Genomic DNA, 27,985 nt, shown 5'->3' with positions numbered 1-27,985 from the left:
ACCACACAAGGCATCCGTATGACAGTATTGGACGTACAATTGTCGTGTAAATCCAATAGATGTATTTAGGTTTGAGACCCCAGGTCTTTCCAAAAGTTCGTCTGCACTGCCCGAAGGCCATGCACGCTTTCTTGACTCTGAGCTCAATGTGAGCAGACCAATTCAGTTTGGAATCCAATATGACTCCAACGTATTTGACTTGATCTGCACACAGTAGCTCAGAATTAAAGAACTGCAAGGGACGAACCCCGGTTGTTATTCGCTTCTTCGTGAAAAGTTGAACCATTGAAGTTTTGCCTGGGTTAACTAATAGTTTAACTTGTCCACACCACTGTTCGATAGCTCTTAATGCCTGTTGCATTAAGTCAAAGATTGTTCCGATGCAAAATCCAGTAATTAGTATTTGGTAATCGTCAGCAAACCCGTAGGTTGGAAATCCAAGCTCATTGAGTTTCTTCAACAAGCTGTCAGCTACTAAGTTCCATAACAAAGGTGACAGAGCGCCGCCTTGAGGACAACCGCAAATACTCAACTTCCGTATCTCAGCCTGTCGCAGTGACGAGCAAAGTATACGGTTACTAAGCATTGCGTTTATCAAACCTGAGATACATGCAGGTGTTCCCATTGATTCCAACCGCCGAAACCAGTATGAATCAGTGTGCCTACCAAGAACAAAACATTTTCGAAGACTTGGGAGTATGTTCTCAACTTGTGTTTTTTTCGATCAAACATTTATTACTGAAGATACTTTTTCGAGGATTCCATGCCCAATCGGACATTTGTCGTATAGTCGTTCACAATCCAGTCCGTTCCGGCCGTACGTTGCTGCTAGTTTGTACTCTTCAATCATTTCATCCGTCTCCGAGGGTCTGAAAAAGTAATAAAAAGAAGTTTTATATATGATGTTTGCATGTGCGTCGCAGAAGAAGTTTCATGTTAGTAGGATTATAATGTACTTTATTTTGAATAATTTAGTAAATAAAATCAAGGATATCTAAACGATAACTAAATAATATTCGTCTCTTTTTTTAAGTTGTCGTATTGGAATTGTAGATCTGGGTTTTCGGAAAGGCTCCCTGTCAGAATCACTCACTACAATTGCAGACGAGACGGGATGTTATGAAATCACTACTTCAGTCTATCTTCTTAGCTCGCACAAAGCAGAAGCAAAACAATCGCTACGCTATAGCGAGCTATAGGCACCAGTGAATCAAGCCAGCTTTTGTTCTATATCAGTGCACAAACAAATTGTATCGTTGCTCCCGGCTGCGGAGTGAAATGAGTTTGCCAAATGAAACAAAAGTGCCCGTGCTACGGGAAAACACAATATCGACCGACTTTAATAAACCTCATGTTAGACCTACAGTTCAGAAGTTAGTTAAGATTAAAATGGAGCTTAATCTCGCTGAAATTACATACATTCAGCTGCACCACGTTAAAAACTGTGCTTTGATCACGTTTAGAAGTTTAGCACAGGCAGAGAACTTTATTGCAAAGAACAACATGTGCGTATCTATGATTTGGCCCGCGCACTAGGGAAGATTACATCAAACGAATCATGTCGCAATATGGAGAAGTAGAATCTATTACGAATGACACCTGGAGAAATTTTTTCACCAGAATTCCCAACGGCGTTCGTATTGTGAGGATGCGAGTGACTAAACCAATACCTTCTTACATGACTATCGAATGCAAATCACCGAAGGAAGGCGTGACCTATAAGCAAACAACACTAATCACATATCCCGAGCAGACCCCAACATGCCAGTTCTGTAACTAGTCAAAACTCATATACTACAGCCAATTTTGTTTTTGGTTTATCTCCTTCAGATAAACCAAAAACAAAGGATCCAATTAACAAATAATGCAGGTACAACGACCACGAAAACCGCTCCCAAACAAACAACTAGCATCGCCAATAAAAAAGCAAATACCGATGAAGACGGATTTAGAACAGCGACAAACAAGAACCTCTGATCGTGAACAGCAAGAAAGCAGTACCGATGATGACATGGGCGGGAACGATAACGCGAGAAAAGGTAGACTGAATGACCCCAAGCGGTTTTACCGCCAAGGAAAACGATCTCAACACGCAGCAGCAAACTGCGTCAACAAGATCTGGCAGTCCGACATTCTATGCATTTTTTAAATTTTTACTTATTGTAAAAAAATTAAAAGACCCACGGCTCAGTTGTGCCAACGCATTAGGCCATTTCAAATAAATCTTAAGATAAAAAAAAATCACTACTTAAGGCCAATCTCAGCGGGCTATAAATCTGATTGTTATAATGAGTATAAGGTTCAGATTTGGGCGTAGGGACGTCACGATCGCATGGAAATGAGCATTTAAACGGTGCCACAAAATAAAAAAATGAATGTACTTTTAAAGTGGTCCGTTAAATGTTGTAGATCTCGTCAAATACAAAACAAAATCACGTTTGATCAATTTATTATACCCTCAAAACCTTGATTTAGAGCAATAAAACCATTTTTTAAGATTTTCATCACGAAAAAATCTTCTACGCTATCATTTTTCAACAAATTTAAAATTTTTGTTTTGGAAAGAAGAAGAAATTACCTTTCCAACGGTACGCTATGTTATGTACTTTTCTTAAAAGCACTATGCGGTTTTTGGATAACAATATGAAAGTAGGAACCCATTATTTTGCGAGTTTTTCTTTTAAAAATATGAAATAAATAGAAATTTAGGGAGAACATTCAATTTCGCATTCAACGACCTATTTATGATCAAAATCGGTTGAAAATGGCAGAGTTTTTTTTCCAAATAAGAAATTTGCTCTCATGGACTTTTAAGGGGACAGTCTCGATTACGTATACATTCAAAAGTATGTATGTGAAGTTTGAGCTTGATAGTGAAAACAAAAATAATGCAAGATATAATCTTATAGTCGGAGATAATACCTCACTAACCCCTTAAGAGTTCATGCGAGCAAGTTCTTATTTGGAAAATAACTCTGCCATTTTTTAACCGATTTTGATGATAAATAGGTCGTTGGATGCGAAATTTAATGGTTTCTTTAAAATTTCATTAAAACAAAGACCCTTCTTTATAAGAATGTTGAGTAATTTTCATATTTTTCATGGAAAAATCGCTGAATAATGGTTGGTTTTCATATTGTTGACCAACAGCCGCAAAGCATCTTTGACAAAAGAACATCACATAGCATACCGTTAGAAATGTCATTTCTTCTTCTTTCCAGAACACTCAAAAAATTTAAAATCGAGTAATGCGCTTATAAAGGCTACAGTATTCACCAAATCATTGGGGCATTTTTGTGTTTGCCAAAACTTAGGCGACGATGTGCGTGGATGATCGCAATTGCACGTTCGTCTTTGTGTTAATTATCGCGAAGGGCTCGAGCGTTTGTATGTTACTGGGTGTTTTCACGTCACGTGTGCTAGCGTGTATGTAACTTCCCGTGTATAAATTAGATTTTAAAACCGTATGGCCATTCGCATATTCGCGTGTGTTCTAAAATACTCGCGCGGACCGTGAACTTGATGCTTAATTTCGGTGTACGGCTCCGATACTATAAGAGAGTAAGTTCGCTCATATCACTAGAGGTCATGTCGCCCTGAAACTTTTGTCTAGTGTACATGAGTGATTTCGTTTAGAATGGTACTACCGAACACACATGTACCTAGGCTGCTAGCATCGAAACTAGGTAGGTGTTTGCGAGATCACGGGTGTTGGTTCGTGTAGATGATCGCAACTGCAAACTCGCGTTTTTAACCAATATTGCATTATCGCGCAGAGCTCCAGAGTTTCTATATTAACGAGTTTGATCGTGTGGGTGTATGTATGTGTTGGTTTGTAGCCTGTATGCAACTACGCTTGTATAAATTCATTCGCATAACCGTGTGTTTGTATATTCGCGTGGGTTTGAGTATTTGCAAAATCCACGATTTTTAGTGTATGGTTCAGATATAGAACGAAGTGAGTTTCTCCATATCACTTCAGATCGCGAATGATTTCGTATGTGCTAACATATTGACTTGATCACCGGAACTTTTTAAAAATTCTATATTGCGGGCGTATGTTTGTGCGGATGATCGCGATTGCATATTTGCATACGTGAATAGATTTGAGTTATCGCGAAAGGCACAAGCGGTTTTAGGTTAACGTATTTGATCGCGTAGATGCTTTCGTGCTGCCGATTTTAGCGTGTACATAATGTCACCCGTTTGATTTTGTTTATATAACCGTGTAGCTGTTTGCATATTAGCACTGGTCGTCGTTCTAAGAAAGTGAGCACCCCGTTCTCACCGGAGTCTCCAGTTATGGCGCCCTGGAACTTTTTATCTAGTGTATATAAGTTCCATATTTTAGGGTGGGAGCCCCCGGATAAGTACGATTGACGATTTCGTGAGAACAAGCGTTTGTATGCTGGCGCTTGAAATCGCGTTTTTAAATTTGTAAGCGCTAACACGTTGACTTAATCATCGGTAGGATTTCATAATTGCGAGATCGTGAACTATTTATTTATTTATTTATTTTTTTGTTTATTTATTTATTTATTTATTTATTTATTTATTTATTTATTTATTTATTTATTTATTTATTTATTTATTTATTTATTTATTTATTTATTTATTTATTTATTTATTTATTTATTTATTTATTTATTTATTTATTTATTTATTTATTTATTTATTTATTTATTTATTTATTTATTTATTTATTTTTTATTTATTTATTTATTTATTTATTTATTTATTTATTTATTTATTTATTTATTATTTTTTTTATTTATTTGGGAGCGGGCTTTCCCGCTTTTCATTTTCTGACTACATCTACGTTATTCAACAATTCATTCTGAACATTCCATTCGAAGGTATCAAGTCCCTGCTATGACTATATAGGGTTATATTCATCTCATTAGTCACGATGTCACACTATTTCGCTGATAACTCAGCTTACACTGATTGGATTGCGCTTAAATAGGTATCAACATTTTTGCTTTGTTCTTAAGAAGCAGATCAATAAAAAATCTGGCAAAATACTCGCGTTAGAGCGAAGCGAATAGTCCAGTACAACGCACCCTTATTCATCTCACCATTTGAGCTAATGCATTGAAAAGAGATAGCAGACACTGCTCTAACTAATGTGTTTAAGTGGGTGGGATGAATAGAGGTGCTAAGATGAATTATGGCGCAGTAACCCTACTCATTTATTTTAGTTTAAAGAATCGGTGTCGGTGGTGTACTGACAGTGTTGGAAGAAATGATGAATTTCTGGATTTGGGTTGAACCATAAGTTTTAAAATCGTTATAACTATTTTTTGAAAACTCGTAGCTAGTTACCGTCTTCGACAAAGTTGTTAACCAAGGAATAGTTTTATAAGTATGGTTCTTCATATTGAATGAAATAGCAATCTTTATTAACGAAAATGCAAAATACTTGATTTCCTCTTATCAAATCCCATACAAACTTCGAACGCAATGCGCAAATCCGGGAAGCAATCAACTGCTCCCAAATTTTACGCAGGCATTTGACATCACAAAAGGAACTCAAAAAGTCCTGTGCCCGCTAGTTTCCATGATTTTAAAGTTTTTCCGTAGAACCGCGAGCCACTCTAATGCACAACTATAATATTTAAATCTCAATATTATGACTAATTAGAAGTTCAATGTTTTTGTCAGAGTTGTTAATTCAAGAATTTACCTTTCTGGCACAAGTGAAACCTATGACAGGACATGCGATGTGGAATTTTTTTTTTCCATACGTTTATTTGACACGGCATTTGCAAAAGCTTTTTACGCCAGTTTCTTTTTTTACATAGCACGTTACAAAAATCCTTAAGACTAATTTTAACTATACTAGTAATTTTTCTAAAACTAACACTGAAATCACTTTATTGTTTGCTTTTTTCCTTACATTGTTATATTTCATAATGATCTAGTATTTTTTGTATTTATTTACTTTTTTTTTCTGTTATTGTCTAAATTTAAAAACTGAATATTCTAGGACACTTTAATTGGTGAATGATTAGGCTTGGATGAGGGTATGAGGAGATGAATTTAATTAAATGTTGACAGACGCTGTTTTTAGAAAATGATAGATAAGTTCCATGTATAGAGGATCGCGATACGCCAGGATGTCTCTAACAGGAACATGGATTGGTTTTCCTCGGACTTGTAAAGAATCTACTAATTGTGATCTGGCTTCACGATATTCAGTGCAGGACCAAACAACTCAGCGAGCCCAATACGACGGAGATGCGCATCTAAAGTATAATGATTGGACATGAGTCTTGACATCACACGGATGAAGTCCCGACTTACATCCAATCCTTTGAACCATGCCTTCGTTGATACTTTAGGGATAATTGAGTGTAGCCATCGTCCCATATCTCCATTGTCCCAAGATGTTTGCCAACTAGCAAGTGTCCTCTGTCGAGAAGCGCTATAAAATTCATTGTAAGCGATGGGTCTTTCATATATTTCACCATCTAGTGCACCAATCTTGGCTAAATTATCAGCTTTCTCATTTCCCGCAATAGAGCAATGGGCGGGGAGCCACACTAGGGTAAATTTATAACATTTTCTTGTTAGGTTACTCAGAGATTCTCGTATCTTCCCCAAAAAGAATGGATCTTGATTATCAATCCTCTTTGAGCGTAGAGCTGCAATTGTGCTGAGACTATCAGTGAGGATAAAGTAATGGTTCGGGGGTAAAGTATTAATTATTTGCAAACTATAGTGAACTGCTGCTAGTTCCGCTATATAAACAGAGGCGGGTTCTGCAAGTTTGAGAGAAATTGAAAAATTATTGTTGAAAATACCGAAACCAGTGGCCTCACTGATTCGTGACCCATCAGTGTAAAACATTTTAAGGCAGTCTATGTGTTGATATTTACTTGTGAATATTTTAGGGATCTCCCGCGAGCGTAGATGATCCGGAATTCCACGAATCTCTGCTTGCATGGACGTGTCGAAGAATAAAGTGGATTCAGGAGTATCTAGTATATTGACGTATGTGGGAACATACCTAGCAGGCGTTATTTCTTGTGACATGTGATTGAAATACACTGTCATGAATCTGGTTTGGGGTTGAAGCTCAACAAGTCTTTCAAAATTTTCAATTACCAGTGGGTTCATGACCTCACATCGAATAAGTAAACGAGAGGAGAGATCCCAGAATCGGTCTTTTAAAGGAAGAACTCCCGCTAGTACTTCAAGACTCATCGTATGGGTCGACTGCATGCAACCTAAGGCAATTCGTAAACAACGATACTGTATCCGTTCCAGTTTAATAATGTGAGTGTTCGCAGCTGAACGGAAACAGAAGCACCCATATTCCATTACTGAAAGTATTGTTGTTTGATACAATCTTATCATGTTACTTGGATGAGAACCCCACCATGATCCAGTTATTGTTCGCAGAAAATTTATCCTTTGTTGGCATTTCGTTATTAGATATCTAATGTGGCCTCCCCATGTGCCTTTAGAATCGAACCAAATTCCAAGGTATTTAAAAGCCAGGACTTGGGCTATCGTTCTACCAACCAACTGAAGCTGAAGCTGAGCCGGATCACGTTTCCTTGAGAAAACGACCAACTCTGTTTTCTCCGTAGTGAAATCGATGCCCAGTTTTAAAGCCCAAATTGATAAATTATCCAAGCTATCTTGCAATGGTTGTTGTAAATTTATAGCTTTTGGTCCTGTGGCAGAAACCACCCCATCATCTGCAAGTTGTCTTAGAGTGCATGGGCTGACAATACAATTATCAATGTCATTCACGTAAAAATTATAGAGAAGGGGGCTTAGACAAGAGCCTTGTGGGAGGCCCATGTAACTTATTCTGAGTGTCGCCAAATCGCCATATGAAAAATGCATGTGCTTTTCTGACAATAAATTGTATAGATAATTATTTAATATCGGTGAAAGACCACATTGATGTAGCTTCTCCGAGAGAACATCAATGGAGACTGAGTCGAATGCTCCTTTTATGTCTAAGAACACAGACGCCATTTGTTCTTTTTTTGCGTAAGCGAGTTGGATTTCTGACGAAAGTAGCGCCAGGCAATCATTCGTTCCCTTTCCTCTGCGAAAACCAAACTGGGTATCTGAGAGCAAGCCGTTCGCCTCAACCCAATTGTCGAGACGTCGTAGGATAATTTTTTCCAACAATTTCCTGATGCAGGATAGCATTGCAATTGGTCGATACGAGTTATGATCGGAGGCTGGTTTTCCCGGTTTTGGAATGGCGATAACTCTCACTTGTCTCCAGTCACGCGGGACAATATTCTGCTCAATAAACTTGTTGAATAAATTCAACAAGCGTCTTTTTGCTAGGTCAGGCAGATTCTTCACCAAGTTGAATTTAATTCTGTCTAGTCCCGGAGCATTATTGTTGCATGAGAGGAGTGCAATTGAAAATTCCATCATTGTCAAAGGCGAATCTATGAAATCGTTACTTGTGGGAGCATCGCGAATGATTTTCTGCGCAGGAGCAGAATCTGGACAAATTTTCTTGGCAAAATTAAATATCCAACGATTCGAAAAATCTTCGCTTTCATTAGTCACGTTACGATTCCTCATTCTTCTGGCTGTGTTCCAAAGAGTACTCATTGATGTTTCTCTTGACAAGCCATCAACGAAGCGTCTCCAATAACTAGACTTTTTGGCACGACGGAGACTGTCAAATTTGTTTTGCAAAATGAAATAATTTTCAAAGTTCTCACGTATACCCCCTTTCTGTTTCATAATTTCTTTGTAGGCAACTTGTTTAGCTTCATATGCATCAGAGCACTCTTTGTCCCACCAAGGATTAGGGGGCCGTCTATTTATTGTCATTCCAGGATTGCATTTCGTTTGGGCTTGTTCTGCTGCTTCAATAATTAAACCCGCTAGAAATTCATATTCTTCGGTAGGGGGTAGCTCTTCTGTCGAAGCAAGAGAAGTGGAAATTAATGTTTCGTATGTTTTCCAATCAATATTTCGTGTTAAGTCATAAGGAACATTGATTGAATTCGTAAGGCCTAATTCACTGTTAATTGAAACAACGATTGGCAAATGATCGCAACCGTGAGGATCAGGTACAACCTTCCACGTGCAATCTAACCGAAGTGATGTCGAGCACAGAGATAGATCTAATGCACTTGGACGTGCAGGAGGTCTGGGGATGCGTGTTGTTTCGCCAGTATTTAAAACTGTCATTAAATTCGTCACAAACATTGTATATCAAAGAGGATCGATTATCATTGTAGAGGGAACCCCACAATACTCCGTGCGAGTTGAAGTCTCCCAGTATCAGCCGCGGAGCAGCCATGGATTCCACTACCTCGAAAATTTGACGTTGTCCAATTTGAACTTTTGGAGGTATATATATAGAAGCGATAGACATGTCTTTGCCTTTAATATTCGTTTGGACTGCTACAGCCTCAATGCTAGCAATCATGGGGATGGTAATTCTATAGAAAGAATAGCACTTTTTAATTCCTAGAAGCACTCCTCCATATGGGGTGTCTCGGTCTAGGCGAATAATGTTGAAATCATTTAAGTTGAAATTAATGTTTGAGGTAAGCCATGTTTCACATAGAGCAAAAGCATCGCATTTTAAATTATGCAGTAAAACTTTTAAAGAATCAATTTTTGGTATGATACTTCTGCAATTCCACTGTAAAACAGTGATGGAGTCTTTCACCTTAGGAGTTGAATTAACCATTGAAGGATATAATTGCTGCAAGGATGGGCCATTGAGCAATCAGCTGCTCTAAAAATGTTCTAATTGTTGGGAGGAAAGCTGAAAGTATACTCTTTAGTGGTTCAGAAATATTGAATGCTTTAAAAATCCAATCAACAATTTCAGAAAATTTCAATAATCCTACCCCCGGCTGAGGCTCAGAGGAAGTCGAAATTTTATTATTTCCAGTAATGGTGTTCTGTTTGGATTGTACGTTCCCAAAACCGGGTGGAATTGATTTCGGTTTTGAATCGGAATTTTTCGGTTTTGGGCGCAGTTTATCTATTGGTGGAGAAATTTTAAGGCCCTTGCTTGGCAGCTTGGGAAAAGAAGACTGTTTTCTTTTTCTGGAATTTCCGGGTAAAACAAAGGATGTACCTTCGCACGCTCCGTCGGAGTCAGACTGTTCCGAAAATAGAGATGTGTAAGTGTTTTCTAAGAAGATGGGTTCAGGGGTAGCATTTTTCAACATTTCTGCATAGGAGCGCTTAGACCTCTCCTTCAAGGATCGTTTAATTTTATCCTCGCGCAATTTATAAATGGGGCATGCAGGGAGCTCATGCGAGTTTTCTCCGCACATTAAACATTTTTCTGATTTTTCATTGCATGTATCCTCTTGATGAGAACCCCCACATTTGCCACACCGTGCCTTATTGGAACAGTAAGTGGCTGTGTGGCCAAGCTGTTTACAATTAAGGCAATTCATTACACGAGGGATAAAAAGGCGAACAGGGAGACGAATCTTATCGATAATGACATAGTTGGGCAGCGCAGACCCAGCGAAAGTCACTCGAAACGAGTCAGACAGTCGATAAACTTTTTTATCTCCTTCGTGTGATACTGAATGCAATTGTTTGCATTCAAGTATCTTTACGTCTTTAAGTATGGTGTCTTTGAAACGACCAACCCCATGCTTAATTATGTCATCAACAGTCAAACTCGATTCTGTGATGACCCCATCAATTTCAATTTCCTTTGAAGGAATATACGCTCTATACTCACGCGTAAAAAGCTCGCAAGAAGCAATTGCATTGGCTTGTTTGAGACTACCAACGACAATGCGTATTTTATCTTTATTGACTTTGACGATCTCTTTTACATCCGAGAATCGCGAAGTCAAATCTTTTGAAATTTGAATAATATTTAGCGCCTTTACTTTACGCCTAATAAATACAATCCATGGTCCCGTTGACGGCTCTGGGTAAATTTTAATTCTAATCGGGTTTAAATTTTCAGCAGAAGGCTTAGGGGGAGGGTCTGTTACTCGTTCTCCCATCTCTTCATCCATTTTACCTAGCAAGAAAAACTATCACAAAAAGGAATGAAAAATATACCTGTTATACCGGTAGAACACACCTCATGTGTTACGTTGTAAACTCGGTGCCCGTTGTTTGACAATGTGACACTTGCTGTCCTACTTCGTCGCGTTGCTTCTTCAGTAGAGAAATAGGCCTACCTGCAACACTTCAAAACTCTCTCCGGTTAAGCTGCTCGTCGGTATCACCACCACCAGCGCGCTCTCTCCGTTTCCACCACCGCGGTAGACAAATGTTACTACCTGTGGCTTGCTGCGAAAATCCCACTGTCGATGCGGCACTTTTCGGTGCCACTTGTTTTCCTTATTCGTCGTACCACTTCTGCGGTAGACAAATAGAGCAGACGCTTCCCCTCTCGTCGATTAGAATTGCTCGACGACACCAATACAAAATATTTTTTCTGTGTGTACAGACACGATCACTGTCGATTTCTGCCACCGTGGTAGGCAAATTCGTCTACCCGCGGTTTGCTGTCAAAACACCACTTGTCGAGGATGCCGTTGACCACGCCTCCGACGTATCAACTGTCGACTCACACTTAACAAACTGGTCTCTCTCTCTTCCACAAAAACGCATACAGCGTCTCGCACTCCGTCACTCTCTCCAGAACAAAACCTTCCACCTGGAGGCACAACCGTCTCGGCCGGTTGCAAAAACTGTTATGATGCGATGTGGAATAGAAAATGTCACCGCGAACCGTGCCTTTCTTGACAATTTTCATTAACTACGTAGTCCTACTAGGACTGCATCCAAAACGTCTTGAGAAAATATTTTGAACATTTTATTCAAAAGTAATTAGTATCCAAATAAGTAAAAGGCACGAATAAAACGTAATTTTTTTCATTCTATTCCAAACATAGCTACAGTCAATTGTTCTACACAGTACAATAGTTTATATGTTACTATGTTTTAATTGCCGCAAGGTTCTACTGTATCGATTTTGTTGGCTATTTTCGGCAAATTTGAGACTAAGAGAAACGAAAGCAATGAAATTGAAAGACGGATAGGTATTCTAGAGCGAATCAGTTATAAACTTAGAACGGAAAACTAGAACTAGGCAGGCTCATATAGGCATGATCGAAAGGAAAATGTGAAGAATTCTTTCAATTTCATTGCTTTCGTTTCTCTTAGTCTCAAATTTGCCGAAAATAGCCAACAAAATCGATACACAGTATAATAGTATAATTCATGTCGATTTATTCTTATCCTTAGTGACATGTACCGTTTTTGGTTTTAGTTCGAAGAAAAAGATGACCTTCCAAAGTGTCATGAATTAGATACAAAGTAGGTCGAAAAAATGACATGTTCAAATTCATTAGGGCGTCCTTGGAAGAAACCTATACTATTCGATATACCACCTCGAAGGTTTCAATCGCGTGAGCAACTTTGTTGAATGCACTGGCCCGCTAAAAAATGAGGAAATTGAGATATATTAGCGCAACCAACTGACATACTCACTATCGCCGCCCAAATACCAATGCTCTCAAATATTCGTTATGCTTAGCAACTTCGTCGAAGACACTCACTTTCTAAGAATCTGGATCTTGAGATATAATAAACTGAAAAAATAACATGCTCACTGGCGAAACCCAGCGGCAGAATTTTATTTTAAACTATTTAATCTTCCATAGTCTAGCTCTTGATCATCTGAACAAGTTTGCCGAATTAAATTAACCTCAACATGGTGGAGATCCCGAGTTGTTTTATCGAACTTCCCATATCGTGCATTCTATTGACCTGGTTTTAACAAACAATTTTGGATTACATATATTGTTGCACTTGAGGAATGGCAGTGCACAAAAATTATTATATCTTGCCCAGAACATGTTATCGGAGGAATACGTATTGGTTTGGCATTGATAAATGTCTTTACAACAAAATGATACCGAGAAATCCCTAAATGTTGTAGACAGTACAACAGCGCGAGTGCTCGAGGGTTAAGCTTTGATACAATAAAAAAGCTATGAAAGCATTCCAATATTCTAATTTATTCCATGCTTCTCTTGAAGTCTTTTCCCTACTCAGTAAAATCCTCCTGGTTAAAGTTCAATAGGTTAAATAAGTCATTTAAAACTCCGCAGATTGAATAATCACCTTCAGATGATTTCTAAACGAAATATTCACATAACATAATTCGGGGAAACTCAAATATCAATTTGAACTGAATTGAATTGAGGGAATTCTCACAAAACAAATCTGCACAAACATTGGCAGAGTCGGGATGGGAAGAGGTGTTAGATGTAACCCTCTGCACCGACAGCATTACACATTATTTCAAACGTCTGTGGCAGAAATGGGTATCGCAACGGTAACGCAAAATCCCATCGCTCCATATGAACAAGCTCGCTTATCAATTTTATTGCAGCTATTTGCAGCAAAGAGTAGTAAAGAAGGTAAAAGGAGAGGAGTAAAGATAGTGAAAAGAGTAAGGGTTCTTAAACGAGAAAAAAGTAAAAATTGTTAAGAAAGTAAATTGAACGTGGAGAGTGTACCTTTTCCAATGTAGTTATGCTCATATAAACAGAAAACGCATTTATTGCATTATTGTTCTAAATTATTTATTTCTCGTCAGTACATCATATAGTATTAGTGAATGTATTTATTGAAAGCCAGTTTAAAAATTTGGAAAAATTCTACCTTTAGCCTAGCTAGTTTGCTTCAGATGCTTCTCAATTACGTCACATGTGGAACACAGGATTTCCATTGACATCCCATATTCGTTGGATTACGGTTTTCAATTAGATCAAATATGACGCCCGAGCTTCGCTTTTCTTCATCACCATATGTAACCATTCGATACAATCTAAGCGACTCACATCTTACTAGAAGACCATAGGATCGGTTAAATTTCGGTTTGGAATAGCAAAGAAAGCTGCTAGTGAAGATAGCACGAAGAAGAAATTAAGTAGAGACTATAAAGGGAGTAGAATAAAATTTCGAAAAAATCAAAAAACAAAATGGGCTGAAGTGAGTAAAGTGCATACTTAAGTTAAAAACACTAAATGTTATACAATACAGCAAATATAACAAGAATTAACAGACAGTTTAACTACTCAACCGAAACTCCAATTTGTATTTATTCGATAATAGAAATGGAAAGTGTGATGCATGCGGATTTTTCGTGAGCGCCGCAACTATGTGCTAGTCAAACCAATGAACTTGACTTATTTTGACCATAGAAATACGTTTAACAATCGAAAGTTGTTTAGTAGTTTTTAGCTGACACATGTTAATGAATATCTGCCAAATATCACATGGAACTTATGTCCCATTAATTTCTCCATATTAATTTATGTTTACTCTGGCAACAAAACAAATTATTTAAATATACAACGAATGTACTCCTGCGTGTCAAATGGGTCTCTGTCTCTTCCGTTAAAAACAGTTGAAAAGCAAATCGTTAGGCATTTCTCTCGCTATCTCGATATGTGTAATTAGTTAACACCTTTCAAAAAACAATGCGTGGAATTCAGACTATGGAACCTTTTGGTGAGTCACTATCAGCTTCGATGATCGGAATTTAGTTATCGTATTACGTTTTGATTAAGAAAATAGTTATCGAAGTAATAGTACGTTTTGCCTTTTGTTAAAAGTGCATTATTTTTAGAATCGATCAAATCAATGAAGCTCATTTGATGATCGACATTATTTTTCATGCTTCTTTGGCTTACCTATTAGATGAGAAATGTTTCATGCAATCTTGTATTCGACATACGATCACCCGCAGGTTCGATAAACATTGCATACATTTAGGGGATATATTCCTCTTGATTATTTGGGTCGGTTCGGATTTGTAAAGTCATTACGTTACAAGATAATATGATTGAATAGCCTTATCAGAAGATTTAGTCCTATATAATAGCTCATAGAAAGAAGTAACCAGTCGCCTTTTGAAAAACTCTTCAAAAACTGTATCGTCCGGCTCAACAGCTCTTAGCCTACTATAATTTTGGGCTTATGCGGATAGTGCAACGACGGCACTAACACCAATGATGCACTTTTGCACATTACAACGGTTTAGCAGAAATGGAAAAAACAAAAATTCTATTGATAGGTACCTTACAAACACATTACGACATACTTATGAAGCTTACGGTTTCTTCGGTATAGGTTGATGATACACTGATCGATCATAGTTTTTGTGAGCTAATAACCTTTTCAGTTTCAATATCAAAAATTAACAATATTAACAATTTTTGACCATATACAGGTCAAGTTTTTTGAGAAGAGATATCACTTATAAATTCCACACGCAACTAAGAATTTTCACAAACAATTCACTAGTTTTCCTAGTACTCACGTGAATATTATATCAAGTAGTTCCCCGATCAGTCCGTTGTGCCTCAGTGGAGTATCCGCCACTTCGCAGATCGTTCGCAGCAAACAAGCACGCCCATTCGGACTCCAGGAACCGATCATTTTTTCCAACAGCTGATAGAGCTGAACCCGACTGTTGTCCACAAAATTACTATCACCAAAATCACGATTTTTAAAGTAACTTTCCGGGATCGGGTAAATTATTTTCGCCGGCACCCGATAATTTGCCTGGCAATTAATCGCCATATTCACACTTCGCTTCACTCGATGCTGGAATCTAACGGGCGTCGCAATGGAAAATATCGCCTTCACCAGACCGCCCCACGGCAGGAAAGTGAGAAACCGTTTCTGCCGTTGGTGCATTTCCTGTCCCGGTTCGGTATCGTTTGAACTGCATGCACCGACGCGGAGGCTACAGACCACGAGAGCGACTAAAACGAACAGCAAACAGCGGTGGTACCGGTATTTATTGGATGTCATTTTCATTCCTAAATCGCTCGATACTATTTGAGCCGATTTAATTTGCGTCAGTGGCTTTTATAGACTTCTCTGGGTTTTTTGTTTTAATGTGTTTAGTTGAGATTTCTCTGTGAAATATAACCATATTCGCGAACAGCCTTTTTCATTAGTGGAGGGGGGTGGGAGGCAATAATGGTTATATCAAACCTTCACTATCAGTTAGATTTTTGATCGAGGGTTCGATAGTAAAACAGTTATTTTATTTAGTTATTGGAGTGCACATTATTTTGTTTATTTTCTAAATCCAGAAACTGGTTTCTCAAAAAAGGAAACCCAAGTATTTACGAAGATCTTATTTTCATTCCATTGAGGGTTAAAAATTAACATTATGCAGGCGGGTTATATCACGGCAGATTCACAACCCAAATTTTTCAACTTTTTCGAAAAAAAAAGTTTTTAATCAACCTAACGAACTGTAGACGTAGGACTGCATTGCTTAATGTAAAATATTTGTTTTCTTAGTACATTTAAAGTAATAATAAACCAAATATAATAGATGCGTTTTTACAACGTTTTTTTGAGTGGCAGTATATTCATTCATAAATAGGCTTTGTAGTATGTACCTACTAGCAGAATCAAAGTAGGATAGGCTGAGTAGAAATCAATCACGTAAAATCAATGAATTGATCGAGCGTAAATAATAAACTTTCGTTGTGCTTTCCATGGACTCGCGTAAATTTATTGCTATGAAAGTTTTCGTCTTTGTGCAACGAATACACATATTGCTATCATGCAGGCTACGCATGCAACCGCTAACAAAGCTCGCGTGTTTATTGAGAAGAGCCAATACGCATGCCGTCAAAATTATTTTGAAAGGAATTTCTGGATAAACCAATGATCGCCCATTATAAAACACAGTAACAGACGAAAGATAAAAACTTTTCTGTTTCATAAAATTTTAATATCCATTGTCGGCGAGTTACGGTTTGTCCGGATTTTTCTCTCAAAGTAAATTTTGACAGCATGCTAATTGGCCCTTTAAAAAAACATGCCGGACATTAGATATTCCTACACATTCGCCTCAAACATTGAACCCAAGCGAACGGTGTCCAGTTGTACACTGCTCGAATCAAACAGCTGTGGGACTCAATTCACACACATGTCCGTACACGAATGGAAGATACGCACAAAGCTAAAAGAGTGAACGCTGATGATGATGGGTAGAGCGAAAGAGACAACTAGTACCACGACGCTATGTTAACCGTGTTTGAACTTTGAGCTCGACTGTATGTTACTGTTTCATTACATTTTTGTTTAATTTTGCTATTTGTGAGTAACGCAAAGTGTCCATCTTACCCACCGTGTCCGTATTAGCGGACTTTCCCCTACTAGACTGAGGCGCTAATTTTTATCGCTGATCTCCCGTTTGCCCGAAAGTTGCAAGTTTTGTCCCCTTGTTTCCCTGTCACCATATACGCCTTCTCTCCCCTGTCCTTGATACAACTGCTGCTACACCGATGTTGTAAATAAGCCCGCCTCTGAATATCTTGACCAAGCATAAGTCTTCGTTAAAAAATCAAATTTGTATTCTGTATCGGGCGATTGGCGAACTTTGTCCTTCTTGCGGATCATTGTCGTTTATTGAAACTTGAAATGGTGATTCCATTAACGAGGCAGCAGCTATCTCTTCTGGTTCAGAGTGAGTATTAGCCGCCGAGCGTGTATCTGCTCCAGGAGTTGAATGTGTAGCTATGGTCTGCTGTAGGGGAAGATGGGGTAAAACGCACCCCCGGGGAAAAATGCACCCTTTGCTTATATCGAAAACAGCTGGAAATTTCTAGAAAACTGTAACACCATTCGGAAGTGCGCCATAGTAAACATACACTGTCAAAGTTTGATAACTGTACATCAATAGCAGTTCGAGAAATAAACAAAAGATAATAACGTGCTCTTCTCATGTAATTATTGTGGCTCGCGCAACAAGGATTTTTCGCTCTTATAAATACTGTTTTACTATTATATTAGAGCATTCCAGCTCTATTTGTACCGTTGTTCATTATTCTGTCGCACTACATATGAAAAATCTACTAAATAATTTACTTTTTGCTAAATTAATATCTCTGCTCCATCGGGGGCAAAATGCCTTCTCTGATTTTGCTGCTTTTAAAACGAAAATAGAAAAATCGTTCTGAAAACCTATCAATTGCATAACCTAAGGCTATTTAATGGCACACTTTTGTGAAATCTCGTCAGAAAACTAAACTACTTGCTTGTTCGCCGAGCATTTTGCCCCGTTGTTGTGGTGCATTTTGCCCCCGCACAGGTGCGTTTTGCCCCGCTTATTTTTCAAAAGGTGATTTTTAATGATTTTGAAGAATTGAATTATTTTCATATTTTTGAATATTTTAGAAAGCGTTATGATTTTGAAAACAGAGGAAAATGTTGGCTAAACGATATCATTAATTAAATTCTCCCAATTGAAGTTCTATAGCTTAGTTATGATCATTTTTCCTTAGGGGGTGCGTTTTACCCCATCTTCTCCTATCGTCCTTTCAGATGGTCCGGCTTCTAGCTCATAAATGCATTGAAAGGCAACAGATGTAAACTTCAGCTAAATTCAACGCGCTTCATTGACATCGCGAACACTGCGCAGAAAATTTGTCATATAGTTACCAAAGTTCTGAAGTTTATCGTCCGGTTCCATAAGAATATCAACTACACGTTCCAACTTTTCTGCCAGACTGACACGTTAGCCTATCTTGCTGTTTTTTCTGATAGCGCTACCATTCGATACGTCCAGGAAAGTGCGAACATTTTCCGATTTAGTAACCACGGACGAGGGGATGACTGGTACAGAATCGTTAGTATCTAGTGATTTGTCCTGTGTAATTGAATAAAATAAGATTGATGTGGTTAGTACATTATTGATCTCATTACCGTTACTAATACCGATGCGCTGGATATTGAGACGTTTCACAAACTGTTTTCAGCCGCCGAAATGAAAGTTAACGCAAATATGCGAAATATTGCATGCCTGATTTTCGACTATCGGCTACTTGACTAGATTTTGAATACTTCATATTTGCGCATTCTTTTCTAAATTCTGAACGCATGTTTTGCCATTTTATTTTAAGCTGATGAAAATTTTTGAGTCAGAATCCATCGGGATATTTTTGGTGAATCGCTACCGACTGATACTTCATCGAGGTTCTCCGTTGAAGTTGTTCACAAATCACTCGGCCGATACTACTTAGTTCTAATAGTTCAATGGCGTCACGATTGAATTCTTTTTCAATCAACACGGAACAACGCGCGAAAAGATTTAATCATTCTGGGCGAATTACCAGTTGGTTAAAGTCACCAATAAACAAATTACAATTATTTAATCGTTCGATCCGTTTGACATTTCGTGTGGACGGTTAGCTATACTCAATGAGTATTACTCATACGTGACAAGTCCATAAAACAACAAAATATCCGTGGCAGTCGAGTTCAGTAGTACAGCTGCAGAAACAGTCTAATTTGACTGCACAGTAGACTACCCAGAAAAATGATGAATTTTTGAAAACTCAATCGGCTCACCCCTGAGTCGATTCCTAGTCCCACCTAGAGAGATAGAGTATCAAGATGTTCAGAAGAAATACTGGAAAACGCCTGTTCTATAACTTTGTAGAAGACACCAAATTTCTATCGCTCTCCGTTGAAAAGTTAGTGTTGGCGCCCTTTATGCGGTAACAGGTGGAACTAAAATTTTCTAATCAAAGCATGACACGTATTATTTACTATAATTGTGCTGAACATACCATTGAGCTAAACCTAACGATTATTTCACAAAAATGTTTAGTTCGTGTGAATCGAGTACTGATACACAACCATGCACTATTAGGCCCCATGCAAAACTGACTCAGACATCACTTCGTTAAAAGTTTAATAACTTCTTTTAACAAAGTCGAATTTACTAGCGGCGAAAATGCGTGCTGGTGGGTTTTCTCCATGTAAATTGTTGAAAATTCCCATACAAATTTCAGGCCCGTTGGTCCGGTAGTTAGACTTGTCCGATTTGCTTCAATTTTGGTGCAAGTACTCTTGGTGGGACTAGGAATCGACGCAGAGGTGGGCCGATAGGGGTCATTTTTTGTCACCCTACTGCACAGTCTTGACAGTTTATCTGCGAGATGTGATTACACTATGATTACACTGCAACAGCTTATCCGCCAAACTTTATCCGCACACATTCGAACGGTCATAAATATTGTTACAGTTTTTGGCACAGACACTGTTATCTCGACAGTCGATTCGTCGGTTCCACGAAAAACGCGAAATTCCTGCCCGAGCAGAAATTGGTTTAAGGAGTAGATAATTTCGGAACGAGGTAAAACGCATGCTATCGTAGCTGGTTAACTTTTATAATTGCCTTTTTCTTTCTCATACTTTTTGACAGCCCCTATCATCACTGCTTCAATCTTATCTAGATGATACCCGTCAAATATTCTAGTCGCTACGCAGACATAGATTCCGTAACACAGCTCCCCTCTAAAGGCTTGATCGCCCCGACAAGTCCCAAGTTCAGCGGTTGGTATGGTGCCAGGCGATCGATGTGAACGACTTTACTGCGACAGTTATCACGACGGACTTCGTAGATCAACTCACTAAGTTTTCGCTCGATGTTGTACGGGCCACCCCAATCACATGGAAGTTTCGGGGATTTCCCGACTCTACGTTGAGGGTTATAAAGCCACACCTGTTGACCGACAGCCAAACTTATTGGATTGTCTCGCTCATCATACCACACTTTCATGCTTTCAGCAGTTACGTTAAGATTGCTTCTGGCTACCTCCTGTACGACGCACATGAATTCAAGTTTTTGTTGCAAGTACGCAGGCAGCGGAAGATCTTGGTCTTATGGTGCTCGTGAAAGCCATAGATCGACAGGAAGTCGAATCTCTCTTCCTAAATTGAGTAATGCAGGAGTGAATTTGGTACTGTTATGAACGGATACCCTGTAGCTCATCAACGCGTCCCAATTTTGTTGATCTTTGTCCACAAATTTAGCTAAGTAATCCAGCAAAGTTCTTAATTCTCTCCACAAGTCCATCCGATTGAGGATGTAATGGAGTAGTTCGTGTTTTGTCTGCACCAAGAAGGTGAAGTAATCCTTTGAATACTTCTGATTCGAAGTTTCTCCCTTGATCGGAATGAATTCGTTGCGGCACACCGAATCTGGAAACCACCGTTGAAAGTAAAGCTTCTGCCACAACGTCAGCTGTTTGGGTTGGGAGTGCCACAGCTTCGGACCATTTCGTGAAATAGTCGCAAATTACCAGTATCCACCTATTTCCTCGAGGAGTGGTCGGCAATGGTCCTAAGACGTCAATTCCTACTCTCTCGAACGGTTCGCTAACAAATGTCGGTACTAGATTTCCTCTCAAGCGGCGACCAGGACCCTTTCGAGCTGCACACATAACGCATTGTAAACACCAGTTTCCTTACATCGTCGGAAAAGTGAACGAGATCCTCATTGCGCTGTTGTTGTCTGGTTCTGAGCTGCGCATGGTGCAATCCTCTCCGTAGTTCATCGCCAAAACGTTGATTAGTAGCAGTTTTTAATGCACCATAATTTGCACGATTTCTGGTACTCAAATTGCGGAGCACTTCTAATGCCGGGCCTCTCAGCATCGCGGATAAATACTTCGCACGTAACTCTTCACTCCACCCATTTATACAAGCGGCAATTTGGAAAGAAAGAATGTAGTAAATTTTTTATTTATTTGTTTATTTATTTCGTCAATCGATGTAGACTACAGATTTCCTTAATTACTAATGTGTATATTTCGTGAATTTAGTATAAGTGAAGCAATTTCGGCCTTTACAGAATCATCCTCTTACGCGTTAGAATAGACGTTTCTTGTAAAAAAAATTTAATTGCTAAAATGCTTCACTTTTTATACCTGAGTCGAAATTTCATATTGTCGCCAGTTTTAAGTGCCTCTAACTATTAAAAAATTCAAAAAATCGGCGAACTGCTCATTTCACCCCATATTCTGAGAATCCATCTTGACTCATTTCCCCATTTTTTTACACCATTTGGATGAATTTCAAGTGGTGAATAAAAAAATGATGCCAGCTCTCCAAATTTATCAGAAAATCTGCAGATTTTTTAATTACACTGCAGATTTTTTGCAGATTGCAGATATTTTGTAATACAGCAACAAAAAAGTGACAACGAATGTTAAGCATAAGAAAATTCGTGATTATATTTTCTCGTTATAACTACTTAATGCCAATCTTACCGAAAATAAAATCGTTTTAATCTGGTGGTTGTTCATCACATCACGTATCAAATCAAAATAAGAACATCTCTACTTTCACATATTCCAGTGATTCGCTATCGCATGATTTAATAACGTTGAAACGCCGTGTTCTGTTTGGAATTGAATTTCCACTTTTTGAATCGAAATTTCTATTCCATCGTCGTTTCTTTGCTATGTACAGTGTCTTTAGCTCCCAATCGTGGCTCATGAAAATCCGCTGAAAATCGAAGCGGATAAACAATTGCAATACAATGTATATTGTGAATTGCAATACAGCTTTTCATTAAAAGGCAGTGAAACTTACCATCATCGGTAACATTGCTACCGGTAAGAAGTATCTTTCGTTATAATTCATTACACTAATATTACTTATTGTTTACAGCACACCGACCGCTTTTAGAAAAAGTACCCTTTTGAGTCCAAAACGGAGCGGCTCTGTTAACTTGATCATGGCTGAGATTAGTATAGGATGAAAAACCGCTATCATTCTTACTGTTAGTAATACTACTAGATAGTCTTATGAAAGCCTTTTTCGACTATTTACAATCTACCGGATTTTTACTATAATGGAAGCTTCGACAGTAGTCCAGTAGTTCGGAGTAGTGAATGAAACTGTTTTGGATGGTTTGCGTGTCAATTAGTAGTAACAAGAACATGTAGGTTCACTGGAGGCCGTAAATCAACACGATGAAAGGGGAAAGTAAATGACATGGCAAGATAATGTCCAGCCGGCTATCGTCCGCAGTTTTAATTGACCTCCAAAGAAAAATATTTCACAAGTCTGCCGATAAGACCGCTTCCGTAGTTGTTTTGTATTGAGCATTTGCAGAATGAACTGTGCAAAATATTCGACTACGTCGGTTTCGGAACAAGTGATACGTGCTCAAAAATCAAGATCGCCTTCGCAGAGTTTATTTTTAAATAATGTTTAACAAATACTTAGCATTTATTATTTTCAAAATCATCAAATAATTACAAATGTCCAGCTGTAAAAAATCTCAACATGCTACCTTTTTTCATAAAATCATGAGCCAAGATCATTCATTTATTTTACAGCATCCATTCTATCTATTCTGGTTTAGCGACTATTGAGGACATAATTATAATATGTATGGAAACTGATCATCATATTCTAACAATCACTTGTGATTTTACTATTGATCTGCCGAAAATTTGCTTTGTACTTCCGTATCCCGGTTTTGCAATGCGATTATTTATGGATCCTAAGCGTGTCACGATTTGTAAGTAAACCCAAGTAAAATGTCGATCTCGTTATACCGTGTCTTCAAAACAAATAAAATATGATTCACGCCTGAGCTATGAATTATTCTCGAACTGTGATCCGAATGCTATGGAAATTTAGATGTCGTTTAGCTTAAGATAATGCGTTGAAATTTATTGCTTTGCTCGCAAAGGGCCTCCAGAAGGATGTGGAAAATTTTTCTTTCGAGAAGCTCCAAAGAAAATCTGGTTCCTATTGCTGCCCCTTATATAAACCTTGTTGATTACAGCTAGTGAGGCAGGAAAGTCAGAAAAACGTGTAGCTTGGTTATTTATTAGTTTTAAAGAGATAAACAAAGTTGGAGAATTGCGACTACGGGCCATCTGATGGTAACAACCTGGGACCCAGGTAGCAACTAAAGCATTCATTCGTTGCACATATCATGACTAAACTGCCCATATATGCATAAGAGTCCCATATTGAAAAACAGCAAGCCCAGAAAAACGCTGTTCAAGATTTACATTTTTCATTGAGCCTTATGGATGGGACAACCATGTTGTGGTATTTTTTTCGATATTTTCTGAACAATCCTGGTAATCTTATTTGTGTATTATGATTCAGTGGTGATACAGAATACAATCCAACAGATATCTCATTTTCGATAAAATTCCATATGGGACTCTTATGCGTATATGGGCAGTAAAGCGCCAGTACGACTATTGTCACTACACACTACACTACACATGTCCTGTACGGGAATGTATAACGCCGGGAGTCGTCAGCGTGTCAATTTATTTAATATTTTTCTAAGACATCATTCTCATCAGACGTGCTCCGGTCCGGCCCTACTCTGTCTCGTACATGGCATAGCGGAAAACGATAAAATCACTGTGAAAATTCTAATTCCGACCGTGTGCTCTTTCCTCTACTATAATTGTATGTAGTTGTTTCTAGATCTTAATAGATTCCAAACGGAACATACAAATTTTAACTGTACATTTTGAACCATGTCAACAATGAAAAAAAATAATAAATTACCGGCATACTAAGGTCAAGTTCGAGTTTTTTTCGAAGAAGCGAAGGGTCTATATTTTTATATGGCGCGATATTTTTATAAAAACATTGTAAATTTATAATAATATATAAATTACATTAATGTCGTTTTTATTGAAAAACACCGGGACAGTGGATTGCACTGGTTTTGCGCTTTCTAGCAGAAATGGGAATGAAGCAGAGATGCCAGGTACTTTTTTCAAATGTCTGCAATAATAATTTTAAAAGTCTGGGAAGTACAAAAAATGTCAGGAAAGCTAGTGTAACCAAAAGCCTTTATATTCAAAAACCTGCAAATATCTGCAACAAAACATAAAAATCTGCAAATATCTGCAACCAAACTAGAAAATCTGCAAATATCTGCGTCATCCAAAAAATCTGCAGCTTAAATTAAAAGTTTGCGAATTTGCAGACTTGTCTGCAAATCTGGCATCTCTGGAATGAAGCACGTCTAGTGGCCTGCGCTTCTGCTAGAAAATGCAACACTAATGCAATTCAATGAAAAACCCCATTTGTGTCACGCTCTCGGGCTAATGCCCTCAAGGTTAAAACCCCAATAATCGAAAAATAAATACTTTTATCACAGAGAACAGACATCCATGATCGAACAAAAATATTTAAAAATCGTGTGTAAACATTTGAATTATTATACGATAAACACTAGCGCCACCACACTAACCTATCCCAACTATCCGTCAAATCCATTCCGGAACCGGTTCGAAATCCTGAATTGATTCAGTATGGAATCTTGCTCAAAGAAAACAACCGATTCCGTCTCTATCGGTTGATGCATTTGAGCTGGAATTGATGCTGGAAGCCCGAACCGGTTCCGGACTAGTTTGACTGATTAGAGGAATAACCACTGTCAGTTCTGTCGAACTCAGCCACAAAAAAAACATGACAGTAGCGCACCTGATTTGGATATCCCAACTACCTTCGAAACTGTTAGAGATTTTACACAAGTTGAATGCCGAAGATGGACGTCTGTTCTCTGTGCTTTTATAGTTGACCGTGCCAGTGACCGTATGTGGCGAAATGCAGGAAAAATTAAAAACTTTCCTGAAATAGGCAGTGAAAAAACTAAACTTGACCACGTTCTTTGATTTGCTGCAATTGTTGACAACGGTGAATTTGTATAATTTGCGGCCAATCTACCACTTTGCATCGAACATTGTGTTTCTTGGATTCATCGTAAATTGGTCCATTGCACCATCGCCAAATAACCGCTCCTTCCCGGTCAAACCATTTGGAATTTGATTCGGAATCCTGAATGGAGTCAGTATGGATTCCAGCTCAAATGCAATAACCGATTCTGAAACCGGTTGAGTCGGAAGCGGTTGTTGCATTTGAGTTGGAAACCATACTGACTCCATTCAGAAATCCGAACCGGTTCCGGAAGGAGCTTAACTGATGGGGTTTTTCATTTAAAAACTCGAGGGCAGTGGATTGCACTTGTGTTGCATTTTCTAGCAGAAGAGTAGGCCACTAGACGTGTTTCATTCCCACTTCTGCTAGAAAGTGCAAAACCAGTGCAATCCACTGCCCCGGTATATTTTAATGAAAAACATGAGTAACAATGCTCGAAAAAATTACAGCTCAGCAAGCTTGTTTAAATTGTGTTAGAATTTAAGTTATTCGAACCAAGTTCTTTCTAATGAGTGGAATCAAAAACTCCAAGTAAACAAGCTTTCTGAACTGTCAGAAAAGTGAGGTTAAACATTTTCGTGCAAAGTTCTATAACTTTGTTTACAAAAAGCCAAACTTGACAGGGTGAAGTTCACTCAGTTATGAATGAATGTAGTATCGCGATTCACCACTTCATTTACAGTGTTCCCGATAAAATAAATTAAAATATCCTAAACAGTGCTGCCGAAACGCATATTTTGCGTCTCACCATTCTTGCTTTGGTGAAAAAAATATTCAACATTCTTGCAATTCGCAATTTTTGAAATATCATTAAAAATTCGGAAATCGCTCTAAAAGTCTCATTCAAACGGAAATGTTTATAAAAATATGAAATCTTTCGATAAAAAATAAGAAAAAGGGGGGTTGGGTTTGACGAGAAAGGTCTATTTCTTTTGTGTATAAAATATTGTTTTAGTTTCAGTTTAGACATTGTAAAATCAATTGAGTCGCAATAGTGATTATAAATAGACATCATTCGATTTATGGGGCTATATTTTGCATAGTTTGTGCGAAAAGGAGTTATTGAAAATATACTTCGATTTCGTAGTTGTCGTGAAGGTGCATAAAAGTTCAATTTGGATAAAATTTCAGCTGAATCGATACGATGCGAAACGATATTATTAATGAATGAGAGCATTGCAAATTCGCGACGCTCCTTTAATGTTTGAATATTGATAAGCAAGCAGCGTGCTTCATAAGATGGCAGAGGGAATGCTGTCCATCCTAATTTACGAAGGGCAAATAATAAAAACTGTTTTTGTACCGATTCTATTCGTTCTTCATGTCTGCTTGAAAAAGGGCACCAAATAATACTGCAATATTTCAATATCAACCTAATATATGAAATATATAATATTTTTATTGTATAAGGATCTTTAAAATGATAGCTAAAGCGTTTTATAAAACTGAGCGTGTTATTAGCTTTGTGTATAATTGTGTTATAATGATCAATAAAATTTAACTTTGAATCTAATATAACATCTAAATCCCTAATTCTTTCACATTTTACTACAGTCTGATTTCCTAAGGTAATCTCAACATTCGGTGTTTGTCGTTTTCGACTAAAGGTTATTGAATTACACTTTTTCACGTTCAGTTGTAAGAGGCTTTTTAACACCACATGTGGAAAATTTGTATTTCGTTTTGAAATGTATTAATATCCTCGGCATTTCTTATCTCCAAATAAAGTTTCATATCGTCCGCATAAATTAGTATTTTCAGTTTTTTGAGAATGAAGGAGATATCGTTCACGTATAAAATAAACAATAGAGGGCCTAAATGAGAGCCTTGTGGAACTCCTGAGGTGACTTTAATTGGATTAGATTGCTTTCCTTTAAATTTAATTATTTGCTGACGTTCGGAGAGATATGATTCTAACCAAGTAAATAGCCCAGGCTCAATGCCGATCTTTGTCAATTTATAAAGTAACATTGGGATGTCAATGCGATCAAATGCTTTACTAAAGTCTGTATAAAGTGCCTCCACGTAGTTTCCATTATCCATTGCAATCAGTGTATAATTAATAAATTCTAGTAAGTTTGTTGAGGTCGAACGACTTTTGAAGAAGCCATGCTGGAGGTTGGAAATTCTGTTTTTTATTTGAAGAAATATTTTTTCGTTAATGATTGATTCGAAAAGTTTCGGAATACAGGAGATTATAGATATCCCACGATAATTACGTACGTCAGATTTTTTGCCAGATTTATATATAGGCACTAAAAAAGATTTTTTCCATATTTTAGGGAACTGTCCAGATTGCAAAGACATATTAAACAGCCAGAACAATGGGGCAGTTAACTCGGTTGCTAGGTTTTTCATAAATAATGGTGGGATTCCATCAGGGCCAGAACCTTTTGATACATCTAAATATTTTAGAGAATTGAAAATGTCTTCCACTATGACATGATTGACA

At 37.9% G+C, this 27,985-nt stretch overlaps 1 protein-coding gene across 1 annotated transcript; it reads right to left on the bottom strand.

The window, feature by feature from the left end:
• Positions 1-724: 724 nt before the first annotated feature.
• Positions 725-15,822, bottom strand: LOC131680739 (uncharacterized). Its single transcript, XM_058961447.1, has 2 exons — positions 15,326-15,822; positions 725-869 (listed from the first exon to the last, which is right to left on the bottom strand). Exons 1-2 carry the CDS (start codon positions 15,820-15,822, stop codon positions 725-727), a joined length of 642 nt encoding a protein of 213 aa, XP_058817430.1.
• Between the last annotated feature and the right edge of the window lie 12,163 nt (positions 15,823-27,985).

This window comes from Topomyia yanbarensis, chromosome 2 (genome assembly GCF_030247195.1).
Source record: "Topomyia yanbarensis strain Yona2022 chromosome 2, ASM3024719v1, whole genome shotgun sequence".
NCBI lineage: Eukaryota > Metazoa > Arthropoda > Insecta > Diptera > Culicidae > Topomyia > Topomyia yanbarensis.
The sequence above is the reverse complement of the archived record's forward strand: the minus strand, read 5'-3'. Positions and strand labels throughout refer to the sequence as shown.